At 39.3% G+C, this 24,679-nt stretch overlaps 2 protein-coding genes across 2 annotated transcripts in view; both read right to left on the bottom strand.

Moving 5' to 3' along the window:
* Positions 1-6,115: 6,115 nt before the first annotated feature.
* LOC110286813 (brain-specific serine protease 4-like) overlaps positions 6,116-24,679 on the bottom strand; it is an 83,441-nt gene continuing 64,877 nt past the window's right edge. Inside the window, exon 6 of the mRNA XM_021153425.3 lies at positions 6,116-6,507. Coding sequence (XP_021009084.1) covers positions 6,400-6,507 — 108 coding nt within the window. The 3' untranslated portion in view covers positions 6,116-6,399. The remainder of the gene's footprint in view (positions 6,508-24,679) is intronic.
* Nap1l2 (nucleosome assembly protein 1 like 2) lies at positions 7,405-9,873 on the bottom strand. Its single transcript, XM_021153426.2, has one exon. The coding sequence runs from the start codon at positions 9,533-9,535 to the stop codon at positions 8,150-8,152; it is 1,386 nt and encodes a 461-aa protein (XP_021009085.1). The 5' UTR covers positions 9,536-9,873; the 3' UTR covers positions 7,405-8,149.

Raw genomic sequence — 24,679 nt, 5'->3', positions numbered from 1 at the left:
CACTTTGTGGCAGAGTTGGAATCACTCTAGAGACATCCTGAGTGACCACTGGTGAAGTGAAGCATCAGTTAACAGTAAAGAGATCCCAGGATATTGGAGATGCCAGGAACATGGGTTGCTCACCAGGATGGTGGGGGTGGGGTGGGGGGAGTGTGGAATAGACCCAACCTGAACTTATGTTTGAAACAAGTTATGTGTGCTGCAGATAGCAGAGCATAAGTAACTGTAGTGACTTGGAGCCCAGATGACCATGAGTGATTTCCAAACATGAGATACTGAAGTAAAGTATTTGATTGACACTACTGGATTTTGGGAGTTGCTTTGATGTCATTGTAACTACACACTGATTTTTTTTCCATTTTGTAATAATAAATTCTGTAACATCTTGTTTTTATTTTACAGTATTCCACAATTAAGAGACTTTGGATATTTAAACAGACCTTGGATTTTTAAAATATTAAAATTTTTAGATTGTGGAACTTATAAAATTTGGCCTATTGGAGACTAGGGGGATGGCTTAGGTGTTAAGAGCACTTGTTCTTTCAGAGGACCTGGGATCAGTTCCCAGCACCCACATAGTGGTTCACAACCGTCACACTTGAGCATGCATGTGGTACACAGGCATAAATGCAAGTCAAAAGCTTAAGCATAAAATTCAAATCTAAAAGTTGAATTGTGTTTTATATTTTGATCTTTACGAGAGATCTTGGAAACAACAATTGAAAATCGTGTTTTTGTGTCAGTCTGACAAGTGACATGGAGTCCTAGGTAGTATCTGCAGCTGTCAGCTGAAACAGTCTAGAGTCCTCTGATGGCATCTCAGCTGTGGAGTTGAGTGCATCAGGTTGGGCATCTTGGCCAATGACTGATGCGAGAGGGGCCAACCCACAGTTGGCAGCACCACCCCTAGGCAAGTAGGCCTGGATCGTGTAAGAAGCCTAGCTAATCATGATCCAGAGTACAATCCAGAAGGTGAGCCAGTTCTTCAGCTCTTGATTGAGTTCCCGCCCTGAATTCCCTCAGTTATGAACTGTTGTCAAAACACAGTACAAGAGTGAAATCGCACAAGGAGAATTTTGAGTGCTTTTGACAGAGCTCTAAGAAAACAGGAAAAGTGACCTCAGTTTCTTCAAAAACACAAAATTAGTATTGGAATGTGTTTTTGTGCCCTGCAGATTATGTAATAATCACGTACTATCTAGTCTTCTAAATGTATCTATAGGAGGATTACATGGACGTGCTCTACCGGTGTCACAAGCAGTAACCCTTTTTATGTACCATTCCTTCTGTATATGCACATTCGTGCTGCACACCTGAGCTCCCATTCTGTCCTACGACCAAGGCACAATCATATTTCATTCATCAGAAGAATGCTTTTTCTGTGGGTACTTGAGACCTTAGTTACATCAAAGCTGAACTACTCGAAAGCCCCCCTCATTGCCCATTCCTAAGACACTGCACTTAAGTTGTTGTTTCCCTCTAGATTGCCACCTGAACTTCTCTACTTTAGCTTAGCCAAAAAACAAAAAATGATCATCAATCTTTCTTTACACTACCTATGATCACTTAGGTGGGCACAAGAGAAGACTTTAGACTTCAAAGTGGGAAAAAAAAAAAAAAAACGTAAACCTTTCCCAACGTCTGCAAAGGCACTTAAGGCACCTGCTTACACCAGGACTATCTTTGTTTCTCACCAACCACAGACCACATGTATCCTTACACATAAACCATGGGTTCATAAAGCCATGGGCCTGAACAGTGATGCTTCACCCATTCCTTTTGGCTTGCATGTATGTGCTCCCACACCACTCAGTGGAGTATCTCGAAGATATGCTTCCATGCCTTCATTGTCAGAGACCAAAAGTTATGCTCAACTAGTCTTCATATTCCTAAAACAGCAAAGCCATAGGAGGCTGGGATCCTTTATGGAGAATGGCCATGCCCTTCCTCACACATTCTTATTGTACTTCATGTTCCACCTCAGCTGTCTCTGTGCACACACAGAGAAATGGGCAGGCACACAAAAACCCACACATGCAGAGTCAGTGGGGGTGTGACAGTATATGAGCAAGAAGACTATGGAGCGCACGCCTTTAATCCCAGGACTCCGGAGGCAGAGGCAGGCGGATTTCTGAGTTCGAGGCCAGGACAGCCAGGGCTACACAGAGAAACCCTGTCTCGAAAAATCAAAAAAAAAAAAAAAGAAGAAGACTATGGAGGAAGTAGGTTACATATAGTCGGCTTGAACTTCAGTTTTATTGTCTTTGAACACATAGAATAGATAAATCGATAGATAATTAATAATGTTTATTTTTAAATGGCAGACAGAAACTGCTTCATTTAAACATTCCTTTCTAGTTTTAAAAGGTGTCACTGGGCAAGTAATCTGAAGAAAATATATCTCACAGATATGTTCTGTTTCTTTTTAAAATATTTTCTGTTTTATAAATAGCATACCTCATATCATACATATTTATATGCTAACTGAAAGCTTAAATGTTATATACCTATAGATTGCATATAATTTCACATAATTTTTACTTTCTCTATTCTATTTGTCTCTGTTACCACATATTTAAAATCAGATTCATGATATATTTGTTGGTCACTGTCTTAGTCACTCTTTTACTGCTGTGAAGAGACACGATGACCAAGGCAACTCTTACAAAAGAAAGCATGTAACTGGGACTTGCTTACAGTGTCAGGGGTTTAATCCATTATCATCATGGTGGGAAGCATGGTGGCATGTGGGCAGATGTGATGCTGAAGAAATAGCTGAGAGTTCCTTATCTGGATCTGCAAGCAACAGGAAAAGTGAGAAACTGGACCTGGCTTGGGCCTTTGAAACCTCAACCCAGGGACACACTTCCTCTAACAAGACCACATGTACTCCCAGAAGGCCAGAATATTCCTAATTCTTCACAAGTAGTGCCACTCCCTGATGACAAAGCATTCAAGTATGCAAGCCTATTGGGGCCATTCTTATTCAAACCACAGCAGTCACTGAACAAATGGCCTCAAATAAATACTGGGCTTAGTATACACAAATCAAAAACTATGAATATACTTAGAAATGTGGAAATACCTCAATAGTAACTGACTTTATGAGCCTTTTTATGAGCCAGGTGTGGTGGTTTGAATGAGAAATGTCCTCCGTAGACTCAGGTATTTGAAAACTTGGTCCCCAATTGGTGGCCGTGTTTTGGGGCAGTTATAGGGAAGTGTAGCCCTCCTGAAGGAAGGAAATTATTAGAAGGGGCCTGCAAAGTTTGTAGCATAGTTTCACTTCCAGTTATATCTCTCTGCTTACTGTTTGCTATATGTAATCCCTCCACTTCCTGTTTCTACTGTCATGTCTGCTATTTGCTTCTGTGGTACCCCACCATGATAGAATCATATCCACCTTTATCTTTCATAAATTGCTTCAGAATGTGGCATATTGTCTCAACAACAGAAAAGTAAGTAATATACACTGATCTTGTGAATAATTAAAGTACTGCTACTCAACTTGACTATATTAGTATTTGCAGATCAAATATCTTGGAGACTTCTTGAAATATAAAGTGTAAACTGTCATTTCATTTACATTGGAAAGTAATTAGGGTAATAGTTGTTATTAATTAGTAATTTAATAATGTGTAGTTTTGAATCTTTCACAAATATGAACATTAATAAAATAGCAAAGATAGATTCATCTAGTATTTATAGTCAAAATTATACATTGTTACAGGGGTTGGGATTGGAATTCAGATAGCCTGGTCCTAAAGATTAGTCCCTCTAATATATAATACCAAATACCTTATTTTTTATTATCATGTATTTAAAAGGGAATTTGTGTGTGTGTGTGTGTGTGTGTGTGTGTGTGTGTGTGTGTGTGTGTGTGTGTGTCTGTTTCAGGCTATACCCTAGAAAGACAAAAATTCTCAGAAGTCTTTTCTAACAGTTACCTCAAATAACCTTCTAGAGTCCAAAATCACATGAATAATTTATTTTAAAAATGCAAGTATAGGTCTTTGGCTTGTTCCAGAGATGCCCTCTCAATTTCTGTTCTCTCTCCCAGCCCTCTCACCCCCACCCTGTTCTCCCCACACTTGAACCCCAACCCCCATCCCGTTCCCCTCCTCACCTCTTCTCCCATCCAGTTCCCTCCCTCATCACTTCCAATGTCTATTTTATGTCCCCTTCTGAGTGAGATTCAAGGATCCTCCCTTGGGTCTTTTTTCTTTTTTGGTGTGCAGCTTGGTCTTCATGTAGGTCCCCTAACAATTGGATCAGGACTCTGTTTACTGCCTTTGGATCCCCTTCCCCTAGCTGGGCTGCCTTGACTAGCCTCAGTGGGAGAGGATGCATTTAGTCCTGCTGTGACTAGAGAAGGGGAGGAGGGAATGGGGGAGGAGGTGTGGAGGTGTGAGGTGAGACTGAGAGAAGAGGGGGGCTGCGATCAGGATGTAAAGTGGGTAAATAGATAAATGAAAGTATAAAAAGAATTAAAGTAAAATTATATATACATATATATATATTTCTTTTTTAATGTTTTAAAGATTTATTTATTTTTATATGTGTGGGTGTTTTGCATGCATGTATGTCTGTGTGCTATATGTACAGTTCCCAGAAAGGCCAAATGATGATGATAAATCCCCTGGAATTGGACTCACAGATGATTGTGAGCCACTTGATATGGCTTCTGGGAACTGAACCCAGGTCCTTTTCAAGAACAGGAAGTACTCTTAACTAATCAGCCATCTTTCCAGCCACAAGCTTTTTAAAAAATAATAATAATAATAATAATGTGTGTGAGAATATATGCCTGTGTCTATGTGTAGGTATGTACATGTATGAGTGCAGGTGCCCATGGAAATCAGATGAGGATGCCAGATCCCCTGAAACTGGAGGCAGCTGAGAATTGCCTGACATGGGGGTTGGGAACAGAACCTGGGTCCTCTGCAAAAGTGTTATTACTTGATGAGCCATCTCTTCAGCCTCCAAATCATTATTTTTAACATAGTTGGGACCTAAACTCTAGTACAGGACTATGTGGTGGCCTGAGATTGATAGCCTAACCTCAAGACCTAAAAGACCCTAACACTAAAGATAAACCAGCCTAGGGGAGTAATTAGAGCCTCAAATTGTTTCCCTGTGATAAAGATGAAAGAAAAAGGAAAATGAAAAGCAATCCCTGATATCGAGAATCTGAGCTGGTTCATACAGGTAGGCCGTGTTAGTCTCTTGTTGGGCATAATTCATTTTGTAGAACAATAACCTTATATGAGGTTACTTGGGAAATGTATTAAAATGAGGCAAAGCTAGTCCACTTAATTTATCTAAGAAGGTCCAAAATAAAAGACTACTATGTCACTCTTCTTAATATCAAATACTCCAATACAGAAGTTAAAATGTGTGCATCTTTTTTCTTTTTACATTGTGCACACACATGCATCTGTGGAGGACAGAGAACAACTTGCAAGAGTGCATTATCTCCTTGCCTATGTAGGTTCTGAGAATCAAAGGCAGGTAATCAGGCTCAGTGTCAGGCGCCTTTCCCTGCTGAGCAATATAGCCAGCCAGGCTTCAACTGTTCTACCAAGTACAGCTTTATCACTTTTCTAGTGTTCCAAGATATACCATGGCTAATGTTTATTGATCTAGTACTAATAAGTGGTTCCTACTTTTGCCAGTATCCAATCTACAACAACCCCCTACTTCTTTAAATATTCCACCAAAGCACACAAAGACCAAAGTCTCCATTGTGTTCTAACACTTATGGATCCATTCTATTCTCTGTGCTATGTATTATCTGTCTTTGCAGTGAGAACTGAAGAAGCCTTGATAAACCCTAGGTGCATTCCTTGCATACCTTTGACAGAGGACCCTAACATGAAAGTTGTAGCAACGGGGTCCTGGCCTGCTATCAGGGTAAATCCAGACGAAGCACATTAACCATTCTAGCACATAGGGACAACCGAAAAGGCCATAGAAAGCTGCTAGGCACTAGGCATTCTCTGCAAAACATCAGGAGAGTCACCCACATTCCTCATGTTTGTTTGTTGGTTTTTACAAGTGTCTCACATAGCCCAAGCTGTTAGTAAATGCCTTATATACCTGAAGCTGGCCTTGAACTCCTGATCCACCTGCAGATATCCACCTTCCCAGTGCTGGGATTACAGGAGAATGCCTCCACTGCAAGCTTTAAAAGTATTTTTTATGTTCCTGGGTTTTTTTGGTTTGGTTTGGGTTTTTTTTTTTTTGTGCATAGTAACAGTATCACAATAAAAAGAAACCAGTATCTGTGGGGTGAGTTTCGGGGTAGTAGTAAATTTCAAAGGTCAATATTAATCGTTGTGGGAAAGTATGCAGCCCTCTGTATTTACAGGATGCACACTGGCAGAATCGCTTGGTTCTTTAGTAAGTTGCCTGTTTCCCTATATACTTCCACTTACTGCAATTCAAAAGCAAAGCACCAGAACATCTATTTGATCTGGGAGAAGATCTTGGCTTTGAAGGTCCTCCCTAGAAAGGAATAGAAAAGGTAAAGCTTTTATTTTCTTTCCCAGTTTTACCGGACAGAAGTAAGAAAAATAGGCAGTGCTAGAAACTTACCTCTCTGGACCACAATATAAAGAAGGAAGCATGTTCAATAGTGGATAGTAGAAGAATAAGTTACAGCAAAGCTTTTGTTCCACTTGGGTTACAGTTCAGTGAGATCACTTCACAAACATTTGGGATGGAAGTGTAGGTAGTCAGCAATAACAAAACAGAGTGAGCATTTCCTTGCCACTCACAGCGTCTATGTGACACAAAAGTGACCAAGAAGGTCTCTTATCCTAGGAAAATAGGTGTAATTCTTCATAGAGTTTATCAAAAGGAAAGGCCTTTTAGGGGGACATCTGATTGTCCTCAAAGAACAAAGCAAACTCATATCTGGACTGTGTGAGCAGCTTTTTCCACTGTCCCCAGTCAGTGCTGCCCCCCAGTGTCATAAGGGGATATATACAAATAACACTGTAGAAAGATAAGAAATTTAAAATATAGAATAGCACATAGGAATCTGTTATTTATAAAGAGTACTAACATTACATTATAAAGTAGAAATGAGTTTACTGGATATTTGTTTCCCTGTAACTCAATCTGAAAATTAAAATTAGATCAGTTATAAATAATTTTGGAATATGCATGTTAGACAGTGTTAGTAGATCTGCATACATGTATAAACACATAAGAATAACTTACAGAAAAATAATTTGTAGAAAACAAATCAAAATATTAAAAGTGTTCATCTTTGGTGAATATGTCTTCTGATTTTAATTAATGAATTTTTTAATATTTTTAAATGTGTCTTCCAATGAACATACTGCCTTTATAGTTTAAAAGTTCTTTTTTAAAACATTTAACACCATGAAATTTTTATTCATTTTATTTTTCAGTGAATGAACAGAATATGAAATGTATTTTCAGAAATGGTAAAGTGTCCATTTCAATGAATGATTCAGTATATTATGAAAGAAAACTGTACACTGTAATCACAGTTTACACAATTACACAGGACAATATTTGCAACATTTGAAAATACTGTAACTCACATGTCAATGATAAACAGTAACTTCAATACAATTGAGTTTTATTATTTATCACAGTCACATACAATCAGAAGCCTTGCACTAGCTGTTATCAATAATAAATATGATTTTGCCTGAAATTCTCAACCATATGCAGGCCTCTTAGGCATTCAAGTTTTAAATTCTACTGCATATTTGCTGCAAAATGAAGCAGGCACAATAAAGTCAATTGGCCAAAGCACTAAGAGGATAAGGGGAAAAATAGCAAAGCACTCTTAGGTAGGTTTCCAATATTTTCTTTGCAAACAAATAATCTCATTTAGCACTTCTAATAATATTCACAGCCACAGATTAATAGATACATGGCACAAGGACTTCAGAAGGATTATACTACAGACTATTAATGTCTTAATCATTTATCACAGTCTACATGTCTTGAAAACATCATACCACTACAATGCAAGGTCAGATTAATTAGTATTTGAATTTTTAAACTGGCATGACAGGAAAAAATGCAGAACACAAGACAAGATTAACTGCTTATGTCTTCAGTAACTGCATGTAGAGCAGTTAGTTTCAAAAGCATCTACTCTGCTTTAACGATCAATATCTTCTACTAATGCCTCAAGATTTTTGCAACAGGCTTTAACCTCCTCAATTGCAGCCATCCAATCATCATAAATAATTTTGTCATATATTTCGTCATTAACTTCCCTAACTACACCCTCCTGCTGAGATTCAAGTGCATCTCCTGAGAAAAATAACACTGATCTTGGAATTATGTAAGTACGCAGATTATGACCAAGTAAAAAATCATCATTTTCATCCCCTCCATTTAAGCTGATCCCATGAGGAGAGAAGAAATTGAAGAAAGAGTCCTTGGGAAAATCTTCAGTCACAGTTCGGACAGTTCCCCAGACGCGATGTCTCTGCTTCTTCTTGATGGTTCTCAAAGTGACATTCTTCCCTTCGTTCCAATCTATGTCGCAGCCAGTGGCATACTCAATGGCAGTTCCCCTATAAGGGTGGGGATCGTAGCATGCAAGCTTTGACTTCAGCACATAAGTCTTTGTCAACAGCTCATTTTTAAAATATTCATTGGGCTTGAAGTGAAATTCAAGTGTGAAGCTGAGAGGCTCCCCGGGATCCGAAAGCTTCACTTTAATATCTGTCAGCAGCTTCAGAATAGGCTCATCATACTTCTTAATCATAGGAGTGAGTGCTTCAACATTTTTTAAAACAGTCAACCAAAAATCCGGAATCCCCTTAGGATCCTCTTCGTTAACCTCTTCTCCTCCGGTGGCCCCAGCGCTGTCATCTTCCTCCTCCTCCTCTTCTTCCTCGTCATCATAATCATAATAACAGTCCTCATAACCATCATCTTCATCCACGTATTCATGCACCATGCCCTCTTCGTTGCCGTTAGTCTCTTCCTCCTCATCCATCTCCTCCTCAAAATAGTCCTCACAGTCCGATTTATACTCACATTCCTCTTCTGTGGGCTCATAGACTGCATTGATGATCTGTCGTCTTTTTTCTAGTAAGGGTTGATACATTTCAGCAAACTTCCTTTCAATGTCGTGAAATTCCCTCAGGAATTTGGATTCCAAATGGGCAGCTCTTGTTTGAAGCTTTTTAAGAGCTAGCACTCGGCACTTAACTTTCACTGGGAGACTTTCAACGAAATCGGTATCTAAAAGATAACCGATAAGTCCTTTTGGACGGTCTGAGTCTGAGTCCTCATCAGTGCCTCCGCATTTCCCAGCATCTTCCCCAGACCCTGCAGCAGCTTCTTCACCTTTTCCCTCTTCCCCTACTCCAGCAGCCACGGTTTCTTCACCATGTTGCCCGCCATCTCCAGGCTCAATGGAGACACCTTCACTGCGGTCCTGACTTTCCCCGGGCCCCTCCGCCATTACCTGGCTGCCAAGCTCTTCTTGGTTGGATTCAGACAGTTCTTTATGGTCGACTGATTCAGCCATTGTTTTCAAACGATCGCCTGCACTTATGGTGGCTAAGCCCGCAGATCAGGAGACCTGACCTCCGCAGGAAGACTCACCAATACAGCAGATGCGCGATGATCTGGCAGAGATGAACCAAGAGGCAGCGGCGGCTGGACTGATGGCAGGCAGCAAGCAGTGGGGATAAAAGACCGTGCTGAAGCTGGGATAGCAGAATTGAAATCGGCTGTCTGGGCGGAGACTCTAGGCCCTGAAAGAACAGGCTAGAGACTGCAGAGAGCCGCAGTGGGCAGACCTCCGCAAGCAGCTGCTCCAGCCACTCGGGGGCGGAGGGATGGAGGAACTGGTGCCGCAGTATGATTACGCAGTTGTCTCTAGGCTCTTTTTTTTTTTTAAGTGTATGCAGGTTGCTGCGTCACCCCTTCCCTCCCAGGACTCTTCTCTAATCTCATTTGCCAGGCTGTAGTGATTGACAAATCCTGAGCCAGTAAATTAGTAGATGAATCAAATTTTCAACACCTCTTGCCTTCCCAGATTCTCTAATATGGCTGATTCCTCCACCTATGGCTCATCTTCCACCCTATAGCCTGTGGAATTTTGCAGAAATGCAGTATCATTCATTCCGTTTTCAACTGATACTATATGTTCATAATGTCAAAAGAGCTATATGGAAACAGTGACAAGGAATGAAAAAAAAATGGGCAAGGTACTGGATTGTCTTTAGTCTATCCCTTTGGTTATAACCTGAGGCTCTGGGAAAGAGAGGAGGGTAGTGGAGGAGCCCACAAGGAGATCCTTTGAGGTTTAAAATTACCAAAAATAAGCATAGGTGGCTTTGGATGATGTAACTGACAGTGGTTTAAATATTCTGTACCCTAGTTTCTGTATTTTTCACAACCTGTGTGATTGTAAATAGGAAAATTCTCATAATATTTCCTGATGAGGAAGAGATGACGGATGACTAAAGTGTGGGGGGAGGGGGTGTTGAAGCCTGTTGTAAAAGAGCCAGCTATGTGACTAGTGAGCATACAGGATAATACTCCAGTCCTAAACTGTCTTTCTACTTTCCCTTATGTGATGTTGTTTTAGCCTGTAATCACAGCACTGAGATGGAAAATCAGAAGTTCAGGAGTAGCCTCCACATATAGCAGTTCTGGGTTAGCTTGGACTACATGAAATTTTGTCTTAAAAACCCAAAAACAAAACAAACAAAAGGAAAGCCATTAGGAATTTTACAAAGAAAAGCCAAATGTAAAGTACTATTTTGTTTTTTAAAATCACAGAATTTGCTTGACATTTTGAAGTTTATTGGAAATAATACCAATATCAGCACTAAAGAGAGAGTTAAATATATGATAGAATATTCATGCAATAGAAGACTATGCAGTAAATTAAAATTTCCTCTAGGAAAGGGGCAGGAAGATATCTTGCTGGGTGAAGGTGCTTGTTGTATAAACCTGGCAAATGCTAAAGCCATGCAAATGTTAAAGGGGAGAACTGACTCTGTCCAGTTGCACCCTGGCTGCCACACATGTTCCTTAGAACTCACCTTGATGACACCCATCCAATAATAAAGAAAATTTTCAAAATTTGTTTTTAAAGATGACCAGTATCATTGGTTATGTAAATAATAAGTCAAAATCATGACTAGATACTATTTCATACCGATTGAGATAGCTTAAAATACAGAAAATAGCAAGCAGTGGTGAAAGTAAGGACAGTGAAAATCAGTATAGCCACATCTCAAAGCATTAAACATGATTATCATGTGTTCAAGCAATCCCACTTCTGGATATAGATAGATACATACATACATATAAACATACATACATACATACATACATACATACATACATAGATGATAGATAGATGATAGATAGATAGATAGATAGATAGATAGATAGATAGATAGATACATAGATAGATACATAGATAGATACATAGATACATAGATACATAGATAGATACATAGATACATAGATACATAGATAGATACATAGATAGATACATAGATACATAGATACATAGATTAGGTAGATAGTGATAGAGATATAAACTTGAAAGCAGTCTCAGATTTTGCATACCCATGTTCAGAGGAGAACATATACATTAGCAGAAAGTTAGAAACAATTGGAGAGATGGCTTAGCAGGTAAGAGCACTTCCTGCTCTTCTAGGGGAACCAGGTTTGGTTCTCAACATCCACGTGGTGGATCACAACTGCCTATAACTACAGTTCCAGGTCATCAGACTTTCTCTTCTGACCTCTGCATACACCAGACACATATGTGTTACATACATACAGGCAACAATATACATATATAAACTTTCAAAGTTGGAAATAGCCTTAAGTGTTCACTGATAAATCAATAGACAAAAAAGTGTTGATAATTTTTATTAGTATGTTGCATATCATTTAGTGCCCAATAAAATAGTTGGGTTTTTTTGTTTGTTTGTTTTAAAGAAGAAATACAACAAAAGCAGATTTCCCTGTTTTGTTATAAATGTTTCATTTTTCAAAATAGGAGAGTTGCCCGGCAGTGGTGGCACACACCTTTAATCCCAGCACTTGAGAGGCAGAGGCAGGTGGATTTCTGAGTTTGAGGCCAGCCTGGTCTACAGAGTGAGTTCCAGGACAGCAAGGGCTACACAGAGGAAACTCTGTCTCAAAAAAACAAAAAACAAAAACAAAAGACTATTAGGGGCAACAGAAGCTAGCATGTTAGAAGTACATGAATGGCTATCATAAGACCTTTGGTCTTCCAAAAAGCCAGGGAAATAAGAATGGCAGAAGCCTCAAAATGCATATTACAAGAAATGATATGTTTCTATGGAGTGAACCTTGAGCAGAATAGGGATACAGGTTCATGCAGAAGGGTCTTGGCCAAGTGGCCATCTCTGTGCAGTACTTCACACTATCTTCAAAACCAGTCCTAGAAGTTGGACTTTATTCATCCACTTAAATGAGAACCAGGCAGCAAATGACTTAGTGGCCTCAGTCTCCCTTCTTGTACAGTCTGCTCTGTGCCCAACAGCCCCTGTGTACCTAGCACAGTATTGCTTACAGAAATCAGGCCAAGAATGAAAGATCCTGGGGGCTAGAGAGATGGCTCAGCCATTAAGAGCACTGACTGCTCTTCCAAAGGTCCTGAGTTCAAATCCCAGCAACCACATGGTAGCTCACAACCATCTGTAATGAGATCTGGCGCCCTCTTCTGGAGTGTCAGAAGACAGCTACAGTGTACTTTCATATAATAAATAAATCTTTTTTAAAAAGAACAAAGATCCTACCTCTAGGTTTCTGCTAGAGATTCTGCCCTGGCTTTCTTGATGACAGAATCTAAACTTGCATGATGTAATAAATACTCTCCTCCCCTTTGAAAATGGAAACCGTTAAAGGAAACCACGACCACACACCATACTGAAATCAATGAACAGTGGGGAGAACAGCTCCAACAGAAACATCTCCTACACAGCAAGCTAAGTCTCAGAGAACATCTCAAAAGAGATGAAAGACAGATTATTGTAAGAGTTAGAGGACCAAGAAGTGTTCTTTGAAACTGTCTCTTAGAAATGGCTGGATAAAGAAGAACTTAACAATAACAACATCACCAGACATGCTAACTCAAAAGAAGGAAATCTCACAGAGCTCCACCCCTAGACAAAGAGCAACAAGCAACTAATGACTACTGAGTAGAACTAGTCTCTCCCAGATGTGAGCCCAGAAATTACAAAGGAGTCATCCTTGAAAAAATATATACACAAACAAAAATGGACTTGGCAGGTTGTGTGTATACATCTGTACATGCAATAAATCATGTTTTCCATTTGTTCTCATAATTTTTCAACATTTCATACTACAAGTTTAAATATTTTACAAGAAAGCTTTTTCCTTCAAACATGTCAGGCTGACTAAGACATACATTCTTCACCTATGAACTTGTCATCGGACCACTAAATACACATGCTATATGATATGAAGGGTAAACACATTTGACCAGGAGAAACAACTGAAGCCTGAATCACTGTGTGGAAATTGCTGAGGAACTTTTCAGTTGTTGTTTTTTTTTTTCAACTATTTTTCTGTGTCTCATTATTTTTCCTCCATATTGGAATTCTCATTATGGACATTTTTGTCTATTTCATGATACCCTATAGAACTTTTTGATACTTCTGAGTTATCCCAGTTAATCTATCTCTGAGTTCACTGATTATTTTTTTCTGCCAACTCAAATAGTTAAGATTATCTAGTAAAATATTCAAATTTATAATTTCCTTTTTTACTTCAAAATTATATATATACATGTATAGTAAATTTAGATAATACTTGTATTGCTTTCATTAAGCTAAACATAGCATTACAGTTTGAGCGTATTTTTATACATTATTTAATATGTTTACTATATCCAATATCTAGATTTTGTCAAGGATGCTTTCTTTAGCTGAATATTTTATTAACATGTGACATAATGCTGTGTTTTGTTGTACTTCTTAGTTTTGTGTTACAAATTAGACTTGTTAGAATAAATCTGATAATAGTTATCAAAATATTTTACCTAGCACATTGCTTCTTGTCATAGTTTTATTTAGTCTTATTGTTGCTTTAATTGTTTCATGCTTACTTAGTAATTTTCTCAAATTCATCCTATAAGTTCTGTCAGCTAATTTAATTCATACTTTACGAGTTTTTAGGATTCATCCCCATTTCAGTCTAATTTATTGGCCAGCCAAAATTTATCAAATATACAAATTCCTTGGTCTATGCCTTCCACCATTTAACAAATTAATCTACTTGTAAATATATGCCTTCAAATTTCAGACACCTTTTATGTTAACCCATACTTTGATTTCCTTGTAACACCATGCCTCAAGATCAGTTAAGGTGAGTGACTAAAAGCTACTCCTTTCCCAGTTCTTTCTTATGCATGCAGTCACTCTTCTGAATATGAACAGGTTTCTAAATCCCTCTCCATCATATTATCTGTATGACAAGAACTTCAAGACTCTGAAGAAAGAAATCGAAGATCTCCATGCTCATGGATTGGCAGGATTAATATACTAAAAATGGCTATCTTGCCAAAATCAATCTACAGATTCAATGCAATCCCCATCAAAATTCTAACTCAATTCTTCACAGAGTTAGAAAGGGCAATTTACAAATTCATCTAGAATAACAAAAAACCCGGGATAGCAAAAACTGTTCTTAACAATAAAAGAACCTCTGCTGGAATCACCATGCCTGAACTAAAGCTGTACTACAGAGCAATTGTGGGGGGAAAAAAACTGCATAGTACTGGTACAGCAACAGACAGGTGGATCAGTGGAATAGAATTGAAGACCCAGAAATGAACCCACACACCTATGGTCACTTGATCTTTGCAAGGGAGCTAAAACCATCCAGTGGAAATAAGACAGCATTTTCAACAAATGGTGCTGGCACAACTGGCAGTTATTATGTAGAAGAATGTAAATTGATCCATTCTTAAGTCCTTGTACATAGCTCGAGTCCAAGTGGATCAAGGACATCCACAAAAAAAAAAAAAAAAAAAAAAAAAAAAAAAACAGATACATTAAATCTTATAGAAGAGAAAGTGCAATAGAGCCTCAAACACATGGGCACAGGGGGAAATTTTCTGAACAGAACACCAATGGTTTATGCTCTAAGATCAAGAATCGACAAATGGTACCTCATAAAAATTGGGGAACAGAGCTAAACAGAGAATTCTCAACTGAGGAATCCTGAATGGCTGAGAAGCACCTAAGAAATGTTCAACATCCTTAGTCATCAGGGAAATGCAAATCAAAACAACCCTGAGATTCCACCTCACACCAGTCAGAATGGCTAAGATCAAAAATTCAGGTGACAGTAGATGCTGGCGAGGATGTGGAGAAAGAGGAACACTCCTCCATTGCTGGTGAGATTGCAAGCTGGTAGAACCAGGCTGGAAATCAGTCTGGTGGTTCCTCAGAAAATTGGACATAGTACTACCGGAGGATCCTGCAATACCTCTCCTGGGCATATATCCAGAAGATGTCCCAACCGGTAAAAAGGACACATGCTCCACTATGTTCATAGCAGCCTTATTTATAATAGCCAGAAGCTGGAAAAAACCCAGATGTCCCTCAACAGGAATGGATACAGAAAATGTGGTATATTTATACAGTGGAGTTCTACTCAGCTATTAAAAAGAATGAATTTATGAAATTCCTAGCCAAATGGATGGACCTGGAGGACATCATCTTGAGTGAGGTAACACAATCACAAAAGAACACACATAGTATGCACTCACTGATAAGTGGATATTAACCCAAAAGCTTAGGATTCCCAAAATATAATTCACAGACCACATGATGCTCAAGAAGAAGGAAGATCAAAGTGTGGATGCTTTGGTCCTTCTTACAAGGGGGAACAAAATACTCAGGGGAGCAAATATGGAGACAAAGTATTAAGCAGAGAATTGAGGAAGGAAAGGCCATCCAGAAACTGCCCCACCAGGGCAGTTTCTATCTCATACACAGTCACCAAACCCAGAGACTATTGTGGCCGCCAAGAAGTGGTTGCTGATAGGAGTCTGATATATCTGTCTCCTGAAACACTCGGCCAGAACCTGACAAATACAGAGGTGGATGCTTGCAGACAACCATTGGACTGAGATTGGTGTCCCCAATGGAGGAGTCAGAGAAAGGACTGAAGGAGCTGAAGGAAATTGCAGCTCCATAGGAGGAGGAACAATATGAACCAACCAGACCCTCCACCAGAGATCCCAGGGACTAAACCATCAACCAAAGAGTACACACGGAGGAACCCATGGCTGTGGAGCATGAATGGGAGAAGGGAGAAGAGGCTGTTGGTCCTATGAAGGCTCAATGCCCAGTGTAGGGGAATTTGAGGGCAGGGAGAAGGGAGTGGGTGGGAGGGAGAGGGGATAGGAGATTTCAGGGGGACTGGGAAAGGGAATAGCATTTGAAATGTAAATAAAGAAAATATCCATTTTTTTAAATGTGAAATCACACCAAAAAAAAAAAAAAAAAGCTTAAAGGGCAAGGAGGGAAGCAGTTGGCTTACTAGGCAACTGCTAGTTGCCTAAGTCAACCTAATCTTTAAACTGATTGCTCCTGGGGATGGGGGATGGGTGGTGAACAGGGGAATTTCAGAACTTTGAGATAATAGATCATGACTATTGTTATCATAAATTTTTGGCTTATTAGTAGCATTCTTCCATGTCAGCCACAAATTTCACAGTGAGCTCATAGGTAGGTGTGGGAAGGGCTGCCAGGTAGTCAGCTCTGACTCAAGATATTTTAGACATAACAGTTAATATTGAACTTTTATTTGATAGGTCCTATGTAAAACTTTGTGGAATTTCTTAAGATTAGCAAACCACATACAGAACAGACAGAACAAAACAGGGTATGTGGTCAGCATGTCCTTGAGCCAAGTCACTTCTGTGTTACTAACGTGTAGGCATGTTAAAGCAACAATATGAAAAGGCTAGCAGGTATGGAGCAAATGGCTACAGATATTCTGGGGGGAGGGAGGTCAGACCATAAAAATTTGAGTATGTAGGAAGTGCAGGGATGTAGTGTCCAAAAATCATAGAAAAGACAGAGATAGTTTACCACCTGGACAGTTCCCAATATTGCTTATAATGTTGGAGCATCTATCTTTAGCCTTCTAGCCCAGGATATCTGACAGGCTTTTTAAGTGAAGCAGGAATTATGACGGACTAGCTTAGCCTGTCTTGGCAAAGCTAAACAATTGACTATCCTGCTTCCATTTGTCCTTTTTGGACAGCATTCTGTCTGCAAATAAACCTGGGGCATTTTTTGCCCGGTAGTTACCTGGCCACCGTTGAAGCAACCTCATATGTAGGTTATTGATGCTCATCATCTTTGAAGTAGAATGGGAGTATTGTTAGAAGCAAATCTAGAAAAGATCTTTTAATAACGACATGATTTTAAGTCACATATTCTGTGGATCTCTGACTCTTTTGAAGACCATCTATCTATTCATAGAATATCTGAACAAACAAACATTACCTGTCTCCAGCTACCTATTATCTGTATAACCCACGATGTATATTTTTGTGATAATTCAGACTAATATCTAACCTGACTACAAGTTTGATTGATTGATTATTGAATTGCTTTATTTGATTATCTTAAATAATTTTAATAGCAGCTATAAAGGATTAGGATTAAGCCTTGTATTTTTAAATGAGCTGCATAGGCACAATGCCTATCTAAGAGTAACAAAATTAATCTTAAATTTTGTATCAATATACAAAGATTTATACCAATGCAAAACTTAAACCTGTATCAATATACAAAATTCTATATCAATGTAACAAAATATAAACTCAATTCTGCATCAAAATATAACAATTTTTAACAAGGTAAGATTATGGTGATAAAATACTATTGTTTAAAGTAGATTCAATAATCTACCCTATTTTTCTAATTTCTTATAATTTTTCTTTTTCTCTCCTTTTTTTTCTCAACTCTCCTTCCCTTACCTAAGAAAAAGGAAGAGGGAAGGGAAGCTAGAAATCCCTGAGTCTAAGTTCTCTAGTTTATTCCTGTCCAAAACTATCATTATTTGTAAATCTTCCTTTACATAACAATATATCTATAATTCATAAAATAACCAAAACCATCCACTCAACTTAAGGGACTAGGACCATGGTATCCTTATAATTGTTTCCTGCTGAAGTAGGGTTAATAATTCCTGTTTGGGATCCCAAAAGGAAAATGGTTAAGTCAAAATAAAGCTAGCTGTCATTATTTCCTGACTGGAACAGTCTAAAAGGCTGGATGAACTGAAATCATCAGGGAAGCCCTTCCTGAAACTGTTCTCAAAGCAAGTCTCTGGAAATAGCATCAGTTGGGCAGCAGGAACAGGCAAGGAGCATCCTTGAGGGTGAATCCTTTTTCAGGACTTCCCTCCTAGTCATTCATTCTGCAATATACAAACTTCACATGAAGTACATGGTTCTATAAAGACATTTGTATGTAATGTGTAGGTTGCACACATTAATTGAAAATTAATTTTCGAGGGTTTTTTGAGCAGCTGAAAGACAATTGTCTTTCTTTATGACTTAGTGTGACCAGAAACCAAATGGTAATATAAATCTTCATTTATGCCATATGAAAGGATAGCACAATGAATTTTGAGGTCTCTGTAGCCAACAAGATCCATTGGCTATATATAGTTGAAGTTCTGGCTAGAGACATTTTTATGTCTAAGCCAGTTTTAGGGCTGTTTCCATGTATAGGGATCAGCAAATCATGTTACCTGTCCTCTTCAGTCTTCTTGATTTTCTTCTTCTTGTCTGCAGTCAAGATCTTCAGGACATCTTCCTCTAACAAATCTGATCCTTATTACTTTGGAAGGAATCCAAGCCTTTTTTATTCTTTCCTGTTAACACAAATACAAAGCCTCTCTCCAAAAATAGTATATCCTTGGTCGAGCAACCCAAAATCATCAAAAGTATACATTGATTCAACTTAGCAGTCTCTTTACTATTTAGTTCTGCTCTGTTTCTACCTCTCTCGTGGAGAATTTATAATACCATTTGTCATGGTTTGGATACGCTTGCCCCAGTTGGAGTAGGTGTGGCTTTTGTTGGAGAAGGTGTGGCTTTTGTTGGAGTAGGTGTATCACTGTGGGCATGACTTTAATACCCTCATCCTAGCTGTCTGAAAGTCAGTCTTACACTAGCAGCCTTCAGATGAAGTTGTAGAACTCTCAGCTCTGCCTGCACCATGTCTGTCTAGATGCTGCCATGCTCCCACTTTGATGCTAATGGACTGAATCTCTGAACCTGTAAGCCAGCCCAATTAAATGTTGTCCTTATAAGATTTGCCTTGGTCATTGTATCCACTCACAGCAGTAAAACCCTAACTAAAACAGATGTTGGTACCAAGGACTGAGGTATTGCAGTGATAGGCCTGACCATGCTTTTCTTTGGAAGAATGTGGATTTGGGGACTTTGGACTTGGAAAGCGGTGGCATACTTTAAATGGGGCTTAATGGGCTATCCTAGTAGGAATATGGAAGACTTTGTTATTGAGAATAATTTGAACTGTGCGGATCTGGCCCAAGAGATTTCAGTGAGGAATTTCAAAATGTGGCCTACAGGACTGTTTTGTGGTATTTTGGTGAAGAATGTGGCTACTTTTTGCCCTTTTCTGAAGAGTCTGCCTGAGGCTAGGGTGAAGAGACTCAGATTAATGGCATTGACAAAAAAAAAAAGTCTCAAAAAAGCCCATCAGAGACTTTGTTCTCTGGTTAAGTCTTATTAAGAGTGTTTCAAACAAGCCTAGCAAGCAGAGAAACTAAAAATATAAAATACTGGCTTGAATTTTAAGGGGGCACCAGGAACTGAAATCAAGATGAATCCTATGTTCTAAGACATAACAGATTAAGAGATTTTGGGGTAAGATCCCATCCAGCCAAGCTTAGTCAGTGAGGGAGTTGGAAAACAGAAAGCTGGTAATAGAATAAGTGAACCATGTTCCAGCCCCCACGAGCATTTTAACATGCCTGGGGCCATGGTCTCAGCCATGGCCTTGTGGATATTTTCTAGCTTACATAAACAATCCTGAGAGAACATTCGTGGTCATGACACTAAGAATGTTTGTGAGTAAAGAGGACACTGTGACCGTTGGTTCCAGGAGCTGAAAAGATTGCCACCTGACCTTCAGAGAGCCCCTGGGCTCTTCCCCCCGTCCCTTGGAGCCTCCTCTTGTTTATGTTTATATTGCCACTCCTGAATAAAGTTTTTCAGAGCTTGATCAGTATGATTGTCTTGCTCTCATTCTTCGTGTCTCTTTCCCTCCCACTCTCTCACTCCCTTGCCCTGGGTCCCTGCTGATTATCCCTGCAGGTCGGGGCAAACTGGTGCCCAGCTTGTGGTCTCAGGGTCTGGGGTCTGAGAAAGACCACTCTTCACACTGAACTGCTGCTTTGTCAAGAAGTGAGTGAAGGCTCACAGTGAATAAACCCGCACAGAGATAGCCGCAATGTCACCCGCACTGTGAGATGGATCCGGATCCGAGAAAGATAGGAAGAGTGGCTAGACTATGGGACAAGCATTACGTAAACATGAATTGTTTTTAAAGGGATCTCAAGGAATCCCTCAAGACATGAGGAATACGGGTTAAGAAAATTTGTTCACAGCCAAGAGCTGCTCCAGGTGGGAGGAATAGGGTTTAAAATAAAATAAAATTAATAAAAAGAGTAAAAAACAAAACTACAAAAAACAAAATAACAGATGTTTAAAAAACTTTTTTAGCTTAAGCACATTTATGTTGTTCTTAATTCCCAGAAGTAGGAATAGTAAATATATAAATGAAAGAATTAGACAAGTTGAGGAGTGATTAGGAAAGTTAGAAAAGCGGGGCACAGGGGAGCAACTATCAGTAGCTACCACTGTGCTTCCTCTCCCTTCTCTGGCAGAATTCCCAGAAGAAGGAGATAAAGAGTTACACTTTGAACATGAGTGAGAGAAAGAGAGATAGAATAGGTTTCAGAAAAGCAGGTGTCCCCTGTTCAGGACCTTTTAGCAAAAGAGAAGGAAAATGGGAATAAGCTATTTCAGAGCTCTCCTAGGGACAGAAGGAAATCGGGAGATGTCCTGCTTCCTCTCTGGCTCCTATGGAGATATTCTTAGTTCTGGTTAGGATATCTGGGCCCCTTTGAGACACCAAGTTCTATTCCCTCTCTGTCTATTGTCTGTCCTTGGTGCACCAATTTGTCTATATGTGTGTCAATTTATGTTTGTTTTTGTTTTGTTGATTGAATGATTGTTGTTCTGTGTTTCATGTTGAAAGAAAAAAATGGATAAAACTTTATCTGCTGGCTGTCCATCCTTTGATTGAGTTTAACTTGTTTAAAAGGCAGTCTCAATTTGCAGAGCAGAAACTGATAAGTTACACTGCACTGTGGCTGGGAATCAAGCACAGCTGGAAAAGCCCTGCTAGAGACTGATTATCTACACAAGAAGCTCTTAAAGGGGCCAGCAACTTTTTGCTTGTAACAGCAAGTTAGCTTAAAATTGGTAACTCAGGGTTGGAGTCATTCTAAACAACACGTGGCATGAGCCAACCAAGGAAAACAGGTCTTTTAAGATACTTCTAAATTGGGATAATATTTTGTGTAATTATTATTCTAGAAACTAGATTTATAAGGATAGAATTTAAAACAATGTCTCTTCAATGAGGTGTTAAAAGCTGCACTGTCATGCATTCATATGTAAGAATTGGCAGCCAAACTTCATAATGTGAAAGTGATGATTTTGGTATTGATTTTAAAGAGAATATATCGTTTACAATTGGGTTTTGCTTTCCAAAAGTTATGGATATATTCTAATATTGCAAAAGAAACTTTAAAATTATTGTTAAAATTGCCAGTGTTCCATTGACTGCAGTTTGCAGTTTGATTACAAGCTCGGGATTTTTAACTCACCCATTAATTGTAATTAGGATGACTATAAGAGTTTATCTTACAAGAACACTAATGCAACTCCCTGCAGCCATCTTGCCATTCAAAGCAAAGACAGACTTATCTGTATATATTCATCTTTGTGCAGAAATTGGACCCTCATACAATCAGTTTGGCTATGGTTGCTGCCTTGCAGGCAACTACAGTACAAGCAATGCTTTGACAGCACTGAGGTTATAAGGAATGTTTTACATATAAGTCATCTTAAGAAAGACTGTCCAAAAATTAAAGGCATGGTCAGACAGTCGAATTGTTCCCCCAGAATCTGTCCTCACTGCAGGAGGGATAATCTTTGGCCAGGACTCTGGCAGTATGCTCAGATTAAAAGATTATTTATATTTGAGTTAATGCAAAGCTCAGAGCAGCCTCAGTGAGGCTTGTGTGACGTTTCTTTGGTTTTGCAAACCGTGCCTAGGGAAGTTTTGGGACCTCACCTCTCCTTGCCTCCTGGAAATTATTTTAAGCCAAAACAACATTATTACAGATCTATCCAGGTGTTGTTCAAAATAAAGTTTAAACTTAAGATGTATGAAATATCAATGAGGCTGTGGACCTTCTAAAGGCATTGCAATCTGGCCTGCCTACTCCATATAGAGTAGAGGAAGCTTCTGTAATCAATTGTAATCAATGGCAATCAAACATTAGCTGCTTATTATAGTTATTGTTACTCAATATGCCTACAGAAATTCTTTGGCAAAAGAGAACATTAATGTGGAATAATCTTTCTTCATCTCCAAGTAAAGTTTTAACATCCTATTATGAAACTGTTGTGGTGTTAATCAAGAATTGTAAGATAAAATCATGAAGATATTTTTTTAAGTCTTAAAAACCTAATGAGATATCTATTTCTTGTCTCAAACAGCAATTAAATTGGTTATTGCAGAATATTGATATTTGGTCTATTGCATAATAAACTTTTTAGGTAAAATTGATAATCATTATACAAAACATAAGTTGCTAAAAATTGCTTCTGTGCATGCTTTTGTATTTCTTGTAAATTTATGCATGCATCCCATAAAGAATACATCTACTGTATTTATAAACAGCCCTTCTATGGGAGAGAAGTATATGTGATTGGATCACATGTTTATTCTTTTGAGTTTCCTCCTGCTTCAACACAGATAATTGAATTGTGTGCTGTACCCAGTGTTTTGAAATCTTAAAAAAATCAAGCAGGTGGAGACATTCATAAAGAATATTATAAAATAGCAGTAGATTTGAAAGATTGTTTCTTTACTATTCCTTTGCATCCTCACGATTGTGAAAGATTTGCTTTCAGTGTTCTTTCTATTAATTTTAAAGAGCCAATGAAAAGGTATCAATGGATAGATCTTTTCTCAAGGCATGGCTAACAGTCCTACATTATGTCAAAAATTTGTGGCACAAGCCATTCAGCCTAAGAGACAGCAATAACAAATAATATACATCATACATTGCATGGATGATATCTTATTAGCAGGGAAAGATCCTCTGGACTTGCTTCTATGTTATAGAAATTTACAACAGGCATTATCTGATAAAGGACTACAAATAGCTCCAGAAAAAGTGCAAACTCGGCCCTGAAGGGAGCGCCATCTTGGCTCCGGGACTCCGCCGAACTTAGTATGCACAGGTGAGAGTGAGGACCACAGAGGCAGACAGCTTCTGAGACAGGCGGGAGCCACAGAGCCGCTGAGGCAGCACCCTTTTGGGGCCGCAGACATCCGGCACCCTCCCAGCCGGAGGACAGAGGTCCGCCCTGCAGGGAGCGCCATCTTGGCTCCAGGACTCCGCTGAACTTAGTCTGCACAGGTGAGAGTGAGGACCACAGAGGCAGACATCTTCTGGGACAGGCGGGAGCCACAGAGCCGCTGAGACAGCACCCTTTTGGGGCCGCAGACATCCAGCACCCTCCCAGCCGGAAGACAGTGGTCTGCCCTGCACGGGAGCCCTCTGCCTCAGGAGCAGGGAGCACCATCTTGGATCCAGGACTCCACCGAACTTAGGAACTTAGTCTGCACAGGTGAGAGTGTGCACCACAGAAGCTGACAGCTTCTGTGACCTGCCAAAGCAGCACAGCCTGGGAAAGGTCCTGTCTTCGGCCTTCTTCTTCGGCCAGGAGGAGGTCCAAACACCAGATATCTGTACACCTTCCCTTTAAGAGGAAAGCTTGTCAGCAGAGAGTGCTCTAACCACTGAAACTCAGAGGAGAGAGCCTGTCTCCCAGGTCTGCTGACAGACGGTACTCAGAATCACCAGAAGAACAACCTCTGAACAGAGACAACTATAACAACTCCAGAGATTACAAGATGGCGAGAGGTAAACGTAAGAATCTTACTAACAGAAACCAAGACCACTCACCATCATCAGAACCCAGCACTCCCACTTCGCCCAGTCCAGGGCACCCCAACACACCTGAAAAGCTAGACCTGGATTTAAAAGCATATCTCATGATAATGGTAGAGGATATCAAGAAGGACTTTAATAACTCACTTAAAGAACTACAGGAGAACATGGCTAAAGAGTTACAAGTCCTTAAAGAAAAACAGGAAAACACATCCAATCAGATGATGGAAATGAACATAACCATACTAGACCTAAAAAGGGAAGTAGACACAATAAAAAAAACCCAAAATGAGGCAACACTGGAGATAGAAACCCTGGGAAAGAAATCTGGAACCAT

Source organism: Mus caroli, unplaced genomic scaffold, assembly GCF_978045245.1.
Source record: "Mus caroli unplaced genomic scaffold, Mus_caroli_1 scaffold_5, whole genome shotgun sequence".
Taxonomy (NCBI): domain Eukaryota; kingdom Metazoa; phylum Chordata; class Mammalia; order Rodentia; family Muridae; genus Mus; species Mus caroli.
Note: the sequence above shows the minus strand (reverse complement) of the source record. Positions and strands in the feature narration are given on the sequence as shown.